The 12,427-nt window shown below is 49.5% G+C and overlaps 1 protein-coding gene across 1 annotated transcript in view; it reads left to right on the top strand.

Moving 5' to 3' along the window:
- The window catches only part of LOC311244143 (negative elongation factor C/D-like), a gene marked incomplete at both ends in the record, with an annotated part of 51,839 nt that extends 40,253 nt beyond the window's left edge, over positions 1-11,586 (top strand). Inside the window, 3 exons of the mRNA XM_084333551.1 lie at positions 8,293-8,433; positions 10,839-10,968; positions 11,552-11,586. Of these exons, the coding sequence (XP_084189677.1) occupies positions 8,293-8,433; positions 10,839-10,968; positions 11,552-11,586 (306 nt within the window). The remainder of the gene's footprint in view (positions 1-8,292; positions 8,434-10,838; positions 10,969-11,551) is intronic.
- Positions 11,587-12,427: the final 841 nt, after the last annotated feature.

Genomic DNA, 12,427 nt, shown 5'->3' with positions numbered 1-12,427 from the left:
AGAGGATCCTGGATGTTGGCTAGAGTCCTGGAAACAATGCCAGACTCAAGAGGACTTGTGAGAAGTGTGCGTCTTCAGACAAAAACCAGTGTACTTGAAAGGCCCATCAGCAAGATTTGCCTGCTGGTGCCAAACTCAAATTAGGTACTGAAGATTCAAACAGGCCTATACACCATGCCTGTTTCCCACCTCACAAGTATTTATTTTGTTTTGAACATTTTGTATGGCTCCAGCAGTTTTTTGATTTTGTATTGTTATTAGAGACTGCCCATAACAATAGGGGCCGGTTATGTAGGAGCCATTTCATTTGATTTAATAGTTTTGACTAAATAGCGCCGCCACTGGTCGCCTCGTAAAATGGCACCATGGTGCTCCTATTAATTATGGCCCAGCTGTGTGTAAACGCACGCCAGACGAGAAACAGTTTTTCAACCGCTCGCTTGCTACACACACTGTAGTGAAGCTCTTGGTGGTTAGGAAATGTAGTCAACAACACGGGGTGTCTAGTCAGGACACGGGAGGCAGGAACGTTCTTTGATGAGTTTTATTATTAATGGTCAGACAGATGCACAGGCGATTTCTACTTCTATTTCCCATTAACACGGTGGGAGTATGTGAGAGTGTGTGTGTGTGTGGTTCTAAATGGGGAGGAAACAAAGACATCAGCGTTACTAGTACTCATTAATCAGTCTGTTATATACTATACAATATACTGTTGCTGCAAGTAACATAAACCTCACGAGTGGAACTACCAATGGGGATAAGCAGTGCTTTACCTATACTAGTTACAGGGATAAACTGTGCTAAACAGATACTAGATACTATACTCAACAACATAGATTATACCCAATGGGCTAGATTATCACTATAAACATACTGGTAAATTGCTTCCTAAACAGCTGGTAGAATTATAACATTAGTATAGGCCTTAACCATATAAATCACCAACAATAACTAAGCGTCCTCATCATACACATATTTAACACTTACTTGTGATCAGGGACGCACACATGAACTGAAGGAATCTCTAAGCCCACTAGTATATATGGATGCTGGCTATCGACAGACATGTCTAGACATGTCTGAGGCATCCTGCTGCAGAACAGCAGAGCAGCCCCCCACAGCCTTTATGTCTGACTGAGAGGCGTCCCGCTGCAGAACAGCAGAACAGCAGCACAGCACCCCACAGTCCTTATGTCTGCCCAGTCCTTGGGCCTTTTGTACAGCCGCCCCCTAATCCACGGTGTGGATTAGTTCGTGGAAAGGCTCAACTGTCTTCCGGAGTCGTTGTCGGGGCGTCCTCTGGGATGGCTGGTAACTCAATAAGCTTGGCCACTGGTCTGGTGTAGGTCCTATCGTCCACCTGCACCTCTGCAGACCGCACCTTCCCGTCGGCACTCCTGATAGTCTTCGTGACCCGTCCTACAGGCCACAGTGCTCTAGGTAGCCTCTGGTCAATCACCATCACCACCGTGCCGACAGTGAGGTTCTCTGTGTCCTTCACCCATTTCTGCCTGGACTGCAAGGAGGGTAAGTAGTTATGCAGGAAGTGGGTCCAGAACTGGTCGGCTAACACCTGACTGTGTCGCCATCTTCTCCGGCTGAGGATTTCGGATTCAGGGTACACCACTGGAGGGAGTGAGGAGTCGGGCCGCCCCATGAGGAGGTAGTTGGGGGTCACCGCGTCCACGTCGGCTACATCTGTCGACACATATCCCAGCGGCTTGGAGTTGAGGATTCCTTCTACCTCAGTCAGTACTGTCCGCAGGACTTCTTCGGTCACTGTCTGTGCTCCAAGAGAAACGTAGAGTGCAGCCTTGATGGACTTGACTTCCCGCTCCCAGGCCCCGCCAAAGTGGGGTGCATTTGGGGGGTTGAACTGGAAGCGGATCTGGCGCTTTGCCAGTTGGGTCTGCAGCTCTTTACCCATGTTCTGGAAACTTGCTCTGAGCTCCGATTCTCCTCCACGGAAGTTGGTCCCACGGTCGGAGAGGAGTTCGAAGGGGTTTCCTCGTCGTGCCACAAACCTTCTGAGCGACATAAGGAATGCGTCGGTATCCATGTTGTGTAGCACGTCTAGGTGGACACACCTAGTGGTCATACACTTGAAAACTATTCCCCATCTTTTCTCAGTACCCCGACCTCGCTTGACCTGAAACGGGCCGAAGCAATCCACTCCTGTTGAGTAGAATGGAGGCTTCATGAGGCGGAGACGGCATGGGGGCAGATCTGCCATCTTGGGAATAGACGGCTTTGCCCTCCACTTTTGGCACTCCGGGCAGAATCGCTGATGGCGGCGCACTGCTTCACGCCCTCTGAGGATCCAGAACTTGCGCCGGAGTTCAGCAAAGACCCTCTCGGCTCCAGGATGGAGTAGCTTGTTGTCGTACTGTCGTATGATGAGCTTAGTGACAGGATGCTTGGGTTCTAGCAGGATCGGGTGCACAGTGTCTTCCTCCAGGCTGGTGGAACGGCGCAACCTACCGCCTACGCGGATAAGGCCTTTAGGTACGTCGTACTCTGGGGCAAGTGCCAGGAGCCTACTGTTTGGTGGAATCACTTTCCCGGTTTGTAGGCACTTGATTTCTTCTGAGAAGCTATCACCTTGTGCTCTCTGAAGGATTCTGAGTTCTGCCTCGGCATAGTCGTCCGCACTGGGGGCACTTGACGGAGACGCCGCCCCGTGCAGTGATCTACTTGTGGCCTCAAGGAGGTCTTCGAAGGTGGAATGGTCTTCTGTGGTTGGGGTCTTTGGAGCCGAAAGGGTTGAAGTGAGGCCACAGAACACAGGCTTCCTTGTCTCCGTCTCATCCAGAACTTCTGTGACCGAGGGTCTGAGTGGCCAACCTGTGCGTGGTTGTTGGAGGAAGGCGGGACCATGACTAAACTGATTTGGCTTGGCTAGGTCAGACACTGTCATTCCTCTGGTGATAGTGTCTGCTGGGTTATTCTTTGTGTCCACGTACCTCCATGACCGGTGGTCGGTCAGTTCTTGTATCTCAGATACGCGGGTCCCGACGAACACCTTGTATCGGCATGACTCGGACTGTATCCAGGTAAGCACTGTGGTGGAGTCGGACCACAACACCGCCTCTTTCAACTTAAGAGTGAGCTCTCTCTGGATCAGTTGGGCAAGTTGGGCTCCTGTCAGAGCGGCACAAAGCTCGAGGCGGGGTATTGACTGTTGTTTTTTCGGTGCTACTCTAGAGCGAGCTAGCATGAAGGATACGTGGACCTGGCCTTGGAGGTCTTCGCCACGCAGGTAGGCGACTGACCCATAGGCGGACTCGGAAGCATCACAGAAGACGTGGAGCTCGAGGGTGAGCGCACTTACGTCGACGTCTGGTGGGAAGTAGCACCGGGAGAGGCTGACTGTTGGGAGCTGTGGGAGCTCTTCTTCCCATGTGGTCCAGGCTTGCAGGATATCGGCCGGTAAGTGTGGGTCGTCCCAGTCGCGGTCTTTGGCCCATAGTTTCTGGACCAAGACTTTGGCCCTTGTGGTGAAGGGCAGGATGCGACCTAGGGGGTCATACTGGCTTGCTAGTATCTTGTAGATATTTCTCATAGTCGTCTGGCTTGGGGAGACCGGGCGATGTCTGTAGTGGAGCGTGTCCTCCATGAAGTGCCAACTGAGTCCTAGTGTCATTTCTTGAGCTTCCCCGTGGGTCTGGGAGACCCATCTCTCACTGCTATCTGCCTTGGCCTCTTTGGGCAGGTTGCCGATCACCTCTGGCTGGTTGCTGGCCCACTGGCGGATCTCGAAGCCGCCTGTGGCTAGGAGGGCTCTCAGCTTGTTCACGAGGCTGCTTGCCTCTTCTTTGGTGGGCAGACTCTGCAGACAGTTATCCACATAGAAACACTGTTCTACACTGTGGCGAACATCCTCTTGGCTAGACTCGATGACATGTCTCTGGAGGGCAAAGGTTGCACAGCAGGGGCTGCATGTTGTCCCGAAGGGCAGGACCTCCCACTGGTACACTGATGGAGGTTCGTCTGTCTTTAGGTTCCTCCAGAGGAACCTCAGTAGGGGCTTGTCTCTGTCCAACAGGCGAACCTGATGGAACATTCCCTTGATGTCCCCACTTATGGCGACTCGATGCTCTCTGAATCGCAGGAGGACTCCAAGGAGTGAGGGTCCCAGTGTTGGGCCTGGAAGGAGGTAGTTGTTCAGGTTCTGCCCGCCGTACTGGAAACTGCAGTTGAAGACAATCCGGTCTTTGCCGTTGTGCCTGACCATGTGATGGGGCAGGAACCATGACTCTTCAGATGCGTCGGCCTGGCTGGGGTTAATCTTGGTGATGTACCCAGCTATCTCTAGCTTATTGATCTCCTCTTGGTAGGTAGATGCACGCTGTGGATCTTGAGTTAGCCTCTTCTCTGTGTTCCGCAGGTTCTTCATTACAACTTCCTTTGAAACTTGCAGCTTGGGCATGGTTTGGACTCGCAGGAGGGGGGTGGCATACCGCTGCACTCCGTTGACCTCTACACGGGTGGTCTCGGCCTCCAACAGCTCCGCTGAGTACTTGTCCTGTTTGGATCTGTTCACTAACCTCTCGCTCTTGAAAGGCAGTGTATCCAGCTGCCACAGCCGTTCGACTTGGCTGAATAGCTCGGCAGCCGGGGAGGAAGCAGCAGTGAAGAAGCACTGTGTGGTCTGAAGCTGTTGCTGCATGTACTTTGCTGGGCCTTGGAGTGTCCAGCCGAGGTTAGTCTTGACTGCCGCAGGGCCACCGTGGGGGCCCAGATGCACCGGCTCGATCGGTACGATCAGGTTGGCGTGATCAGATCCAATCAGGAGGGTTGGCTGAGCTCCGTCGATTGGTGGAATCACCAAGCCTCGCAGATGGCGATACTTCTCCTGGAGCTGGGTGACTGGGTAGCTGTACTGAGACAGACCTAGCTGTTCACCGGTGAAGGCACCTTGAATAGGGAACCTTTTCCTTGGTTCGGATACTGGGGCAATGGCGAAGGAGACACGTGAGCCTGACAGGGTCTTGACGTCTTGGCGGATAGTGCGAAGGGTCAAGTCTTCCGCTTGACCCTGTATTCCCAGGTGGCGTGCTGCTGAAGCGAGCAGGATGGTTCTCTCTGAGCCATCATCCAGCACTGCGTAGGTGTTGAAGACTCTGTCCATGTAGTGCAGGTTGACTCTGACGATCTTCAGGAGCACTCGGTTGTATCCGTTTGGCTGATCCAGGTAGTGAGTCTCTGCTGTTGAGGTGATGGTGGGCTCGTTCCCACTCCTCTGGTTAACCTCATGCAGGACGGAGAGGTGTTTGGACTTACAGAGTCGACACGGCTTCTTCAGGTCGCAGGCAGAGGCTAGGTGAGGACGACCGCATCTCCAACACCTTCTCTTGGCTTTGATCCAGTCCACTATCTCCCCTCTGGTCAGCTTAGCGAAGCGTTCGCATTGGCTGAGGTAGTGTTCTGACTCGCAGTAGGGGCAGTATATCTTACCCTTCCCTTGGGTCTGGACAGGTTGATATACCTTGGAGGGCCTTTCGGGTGGAGGATCTTGGGGGTTGTCTGTACCATGCATCACCGTAGTGACCTTTATCTTGGGCTGATACTTGGGGTCTCTCCTGTCATTCTCACTGTGAGCATGAAGGGAGGGCTCAATGTCCAGGCATCTGACTTCTACCCTCAGCCACTCTGCGAAGTCGGTGAGGGACAGCTTCGTCTTGTCTGGGTTCTCCCTGTACTGTTGACGACGGAACCTCTCTTGTTGGTGTTTGGGAAGCCTGTTGAGGAGGCGCTTCACGTTTGAGCCACAATGGAGTTCCTCGTGACCTTCGCCTTGAAGGGACCTCAGCATCCCGACCAGCGACTGCACTCTGATGGCAAATTCGGTGGCGGGTAACTCTGCTGAGGCTCATTCCTTTCCTCGTACTTGCGGCTAGGCGGAGCCACATTGGATGTGCTTCGTGGGTTCGGGTAGGAGGTCGGTGGCCAGTATGAGGGTCCGCTTCTTGCCAGGCCCTCTGATTGCGGCAGGTTCTGGGTTGGCCTATTGGGCTGGCTGGGCTGACGAGAGGAGCCTTGGTTATGTTGGTTCTCCTGCTTGCAAGCCTGAAGGCCGTGGGGTACTTCGATTGCACGTTGGAGGGGGTGAGTGGCTCGGCTGAGAGGTGGGGGAAGTGTCCACTCTGGCTCATGGATACTCAAATCTTCTAGCTGGTCGGTTAGTTCTGCAGCCATACTTAGGTGATCCTCGGCTGGGGAATAGTGAGGTGCACGGGCAGGGGAGAACTGCGGTTTGCCTACTCTTTCTGGGTGGAGTTGGCGGACTGGAGTCTGTTGCCGTGATGACCTCCTTGACGACTGAGCTGAGGGTCGGGAGGAATGGTGCTGCAGAACAAGCTCCACTGCAGCTATACTTGGGTGATCCTCGGCTGGGGAGTAGTGAGGTGCACGGGCAGGGGAGACCTGCGTTTCACCTACTCTTTCTGGGTGGAGTTGGCGAACTGGAGTCTGATGCCGTGATGACCTCCTTGATGACTGAGCTGAGGATCGGGAGGAATGGTGCTGCAGAACAAGCTCCAAAAGCTCGGTTTGCTTCTGAGCCGTCTCACTCTGTTGCCGCGCAGTCTCCAGAACTTGGTGCATTATTGTTTCGTGCACATTCTGCATTGGTGGCATGGGGGATGTGCCTCTAGCGGGACTGGGCTGTGCTTTATCCTCTTCATGCCTGCGCAGCTGCTCTGTGTCATGCTGGCGTGTACTGTCCACTAGGTAATCGTCTAGCCATCTCGGGCGCTGCACGGTGCGTCTGGGGCGCACGGATGGTGAAGCGGGGAGGCTCATCCCTCCTTGACTGGTTGCCATATCGTTGACTCTATCCGGCTCGAAGGACCATTTTGTAGTGAAGCTCTTGGTGGTTAGGAACTGTAGTCAACAACACGGGGTGTCTAGTCAGGACACGGGAGGCAGGAACGTTCTTTGATGAGTTTTATTATTAATGGTCAGACAGATGCACAGGCGATTTCTACTTCTATTTCCCATTAACACGGTGGGAGTATGTGAGAGTGTGTGTGTGTGTGTGTGTGGTTCTAAATGGGGAGGAAACAAAGACATCAGCGTTACTAGTACTCATTAATCAGTCTGTTATATACTATACAATATACTGTTGCTGCAAGTAACATAAACCTCACGAGTGGAACTACCAATGGGGATAAGCAGTGCTTTACCTATACTAGTTACAGGGATAAACTGTGCTAAACAGATACTAGATACTATACTCAACAACATAGATTATACCCAATGGGCTAGATTATCACTATAAACATACTGGTAAATTGCTTCCTAAACAGCTGGTAGAATTATAACATTAGTATAGGCCTTAACCATATAAATCACCAACAATAACTAAGCGTCCTCATCATACACATATTTAACACTTACTTGTGATCAGGGACGCACACATGAACTGAAGGAATCTCTAAGCCCACTAGTATATATGGATGCTGGCTATCGACAGACATGTCTAGACATGTCTGAGGCATCCTGCTGCAGAACAGCAGAGCAGCCCCCCACAGCCTTTATGTCTGACTGAGAGGCGTCCCGCTGCAGAACAGCAGAACAGCAGCACAGCACCCCACAGTCCTTATGTCTGCCCAGTCCTTGGGCCTTTTGTACACACACACACAGCGCAGATTGAATGAATGAAAGACTGAAAAGAAAGACTTTGCTTAGAATCATTATGAGTTTATTTGAAACCCTTTTGCTGCGCCTGTTTGTTTTGAAACCTTTTTAGTACAAGTCTGGAGCCTGTTTTGTTTCATTTGTTTGCCCCGTTATTATTTGAAACTTTACGCAACTCCTTCCATAAAACTCAACCGGTTCGAACCCATCGGATGCAACTATCAACAACATCAAACAGTGAGTAACAAGACAGCCCAAGTCAATGTGGTGTGAGCGCGTTGAAGACGTATCCTGGCTTAGATAGGCAAATTGAGCCTACAGTCCCTGTCTCCAGCCCGCCTCTCCGGGCCTCTGTCCCTGTCCCCCTCTCCAGTGCCTCCTGGTCCTTGAGTTTTTGCCCTGGCCCTGTCCCTTAGCCTTAGCCCCTTAGCCTGCTCGCCTCTTAAAGGCACAGTGCCGCATTTTCCCTATATTCTTTGACTCTAGTGTTTTTGTGTTCTCCCTTAAAGGGACAGTGCCGCCTTTTGTTATGTAATGAATAAATGCCCTGTTTTGGCTTACTCTCATACCTGTCTTGTGTTGTGCGATTGGGGTCGGTTACAAACCATAACACTTCAGCTGACTGTGTGGCTGTTGTCTCTTCCTCAGCTGGAGTTGAAGAAAACCCTGTTGGACAGGATGGTTCATCTGCTGAGTCGTGGCTACGTGCTTCCTGTCGTGGGCTACATACGCAAGTGTCTGGATAAGCTCACCACAGACATCTCACTCATCAGATACTTTGTCACTGAGGTATGGCCACTCAAACTGTGTAATAGAACACAAGATACTTGTGCCCTAATACATAGGATACAAACCTGGTGTAGGGAATAGGATATGAACCTGGTTTAGGGTAAGGGGTGTAGTGGTACGGAATAGGATATGAACCTGGTTTAGGGTAAGGGGTGTAGTGGTAGGGAATAGGATATGAACCTGGTTTAGGGTAAGGGGTGTAGGGTAGGGAATATGATATGAACCTGGTTTAGGGTACGGGGTAGGGAATAGGATATGAACATGGTTTAGGGTAAGGGGTGTAGGGTAGGGAACAGGATATGAACCTGGTTTAGGGTAAGGGGTGTGGATGCAGGAGGGAAATGGTTAAAATGTGAGCTCCAGGTATTGACAAAGCCGATGCTACATACCCTACCTACCACATGGCCCCCAATGGTCACCACAACCCAACATGTAGATAGACAGTGAGAGGCAGCACATCACCAGGGTTATCAAGTGTAGATAGATGGACAGTGAGAGCAGCACATCACCAGGGTTATCAAGTGTAGATAGATGGACAGTGAGAGGCAGCACATCACCAGGGTTATCAAGTGTAGATAGATGGACAGTGAGAGCAGCACATCACCAGGGTTATCAAGTGTAGATAGATGGACAGTGAGAGGCAGCACATCACCAGGGTTATCAAGTCTAGATCAATGGACAGTGAGAGCAGCACATCACCAGGGTTATCAAGTGTAGATAGATGGACAGTGAGAGGCAGCACATCACCAGGGTTATCAAGTGTAGATAGATGGACAGTGAGAGCAGCACATCACCAGGGTTATCAAGTGTAGATAGATGGACAGTGAGAGGCAGCACATCACCAGGGTTATCAAGTCTAGATCAATGGACAGTGAGAGCAGCACATCACCAGGGTTATCAAGTGTAGATAGATGGACAGTGAGAGCAGCACATCACCAGGGTTATCAAGTGTAGATAGATGGACAGTGAGAGCAGCACATCACCAGGGTTATCAAGTGTAGATAGATGGACAGTGAGAGGCAGCACATCACCAGGGTTATCAAGTCTAGATCAATGGACAGTGAGAGCAGCACATCACCAGGGTTATCAAGTGTAGATAGATGGACAGTGAGAGCAGCACATCACCAGGGTTATCAAGTGTAGATAGATGGACAGTGAGAGCAGCACATCACCAGGGTTATCAAGTGTAGATAGATGGACAGTGAGAGCAGCACATCACCAGGGTTATCAAGTGTAGATAGATGGACAGTGAGAGGCAGCACATCACCAGGGTTATAAAGTGTAGATAGATGGACAGTGAGAGGCAGCACATCACCAGGGTTATCAAGTGTAGATAGATGGACAGTGAGAGGCAGCACATCACCAGGGTTATCAAGTGTAGATAGATGGACAGTGAGAGGCAGCACATCACCAGGGTTATCAAGTGTAGATAGATGGACAGTGAGAGCAGCACATCACCAGGGTTATAAAGTGTAGATAGATGGACAGTGAGAGGCAGCACATCACCAGGGTTATCAAGTGTAGATATATGGACAGTGAGAGCAGCACATCACCAGGGTTATCAAGTGTAGATAGATGGACAGTGAGAGGCAGCACATCACCAGGGTTATCAAGTGTAGATAGATGGACAGTGAGAGCAGCACATCACCAGGGTTATCAAGTGTAGATAGATGGACAGTGAGAGGCAGCACATCACCAGGGTTATCAAGTGTAGATAGATGGACAGTGAGAGCAGCACATCACCAGGGTTATCAAGTGTAGATAGATGGACAGTGAGAGGCAGAACATCACCAGGGTTATCAAGTGGGCACCTCCCTTCACTGGTGTTTTGTTAAGTTAGGCCCACAACACCTCGGGAAGACCATGGCAGCGTCCCAGAACCACCCCCTTCCATGCTAGCTCCCCTTTTCCCATGATATCCACATGCCGAACCTCCCTATGTTATCCTATGTCATAAATACAACAATTCCTGATACCAATATCACACATTATCACACAAACACTTATTTTTTTTGGGTACGATTTCAGGTCTAAATACCAAATGCTAATCAGGGCGGGAAATTTAACTCAAGTCACCAGCCAAGTGCAAGAAACGTTGTAGCTTAAATAAGCATCATTCAGAGGTTGTTTTCTAGTCTGAAAACTAGTTTGGACTGGTCAAATATTGAAGGTTGCTTGTCACTTTGTGTCCTGGCTGGCCTGACGTCAATATATTTTGACATGGAAGTATAATATCCCTGTGGGACATTTGCATGTAGATCTTGGGATATTTACATATTCCTGCAGTACATTGATTTAAAAAAATAAATAAAAAGGTTTTGCGCTAATGACATAAGACGTGGATAGAAGTGAATGTTTTGGATTGTATCAGTTGTACCAGATGTCTCGCTGGTGCTCCTCTGCAGGTGCTGGATATCATCGCTCCTCCCTACACGTCAGATTTTGTGCAGATCTTCTTGCCCATCCTGGAGAACGACAGCATTGCTGGCACAATCCCAACAGAGGGAGAACACGACCCCGTCGCAGAGTTCATAGGTCCGTTTTATCTACGTCTCATTTTCTGAAGTCAAAACCACTTGCATAGCAAAGACCCCATTTACACCTGACATTCAAATGACAGAAATATGTATTTAGATGTATAATTATTATTTCTTTCTAACCGGTCAGGTAATTAATATCAATTGATTCAGGTAGAGCTGGTTAGGAATAGTAATCCAAATGAAAAATCTATCCCAGGTGATAGATGCTGTAGAGACAAAACCACATCTCTAACTCATTTTGCATTGCACATTCGTTTTGTATATTGTATATTTTGTATAGTGTTTGGTCTTTATTCTTTTTACTTGTTTTTTTTACTGTATGAAGCACAATCTTAGGGGGCTCATACAGAACCAAGCATTTCTCTGTGTAATGTACCTTATAATGTGATGAATAAAACAAAACTTGAAATTGAAACCAGAGACATTCAAATGAGCTCTTCAACAACAAATGTAACACTGACCGATATCTGTCGTGAAAACTGACGTACACCACGGAAACAACGTGGAGTTTCATTAGCAGGAATGTGCAGGAAGTAGAACCCTGACCGCTCATGTAATTCTCTCTCTTGTTTTTCCAGCTCACTGCAAGTCGAACTTCATCATGATCAATTGATCCTCGAAGGACCGTTATGCACGGCTGGAGAAACACCCTGGATGAAGAGATTCTCCCCGGAGTCCGACCACGACGAGGAGGAGGAGACTCGCATCCTTCATCATTCCATAGAAGAATGCAGATAGTTTTTTTTCTTAATTTTTTTTAATTTTTACTCTTTCTTCTTCTTGTTTAAACTTAGCCATGTTCATATAAGGTTTAAGTGAATGTACTCTACTTTTTGAGGCATTTTATATCTTTTTCTTTTCTTTTTTCTTTTAAGGGAGTGTGGCCAGCAGCCACTGAGAGAATAATCTACTTATGATAGATTTGAGAGTTTTAGGTGATTTATCTTGAGATATCCACGGCGCGGGTGATTGGGGTGGGGCAGGCTGGTATTGACCTGTGGTTTGCAACAGCTGAGAAGGTCAGGACCGCCGTGTGCGGCTGAGCAGGGTTGAGGTGCTTGTTCGGGGGAGTCCGGCGGTCTCGTGGGAGGGGGAGGAGGAAATGTCTTGTCTGTCTTGTCTTTTGTCTTGTCCTTCTTAACTTTAACTGGGGGAATTTTATTGGGTGGAGATATTTAGCTATTTTGCTATTTCTTCACTGTTTGGGCACTTTTGCACGGTTCCTGTGAGTCTATGGAACACTCTGTAGGTTTTTGTTTTTCGAAAAGGGTAATTGTTTTGTATTTCTGGTCGGGTACTCAGGGGCAGCGTTTTTCTACCTCAGGATCTTAAGCCGTTTTGAGGCTGGGCTCCAACCACTGTGTGGCCTGGTGACAATTGCCACATTGTTATGCAGCTGTAAATCTCTGACATCACTGATATGCACGTTTTGAGATGACTCAGTTTGGTGAGGG

The sequence above is a fragment of the Notolepis coatsorum genome (genome assembly GCF_963971535.1).
Source record: "Notolepis coatsorum genome assembly, chromosome: 17".
Lineage (NCBI taxonomy): Eukaryota > Metazoa > Chordata > Actinopteri > Aulopiformes > Paralepididae > Notolepis > Notolepis coatsorum.
Note: the sequence above shows the minus strand (reverse complement) of the source record. Positions and strands in the feature narration are given on the sequence as shown.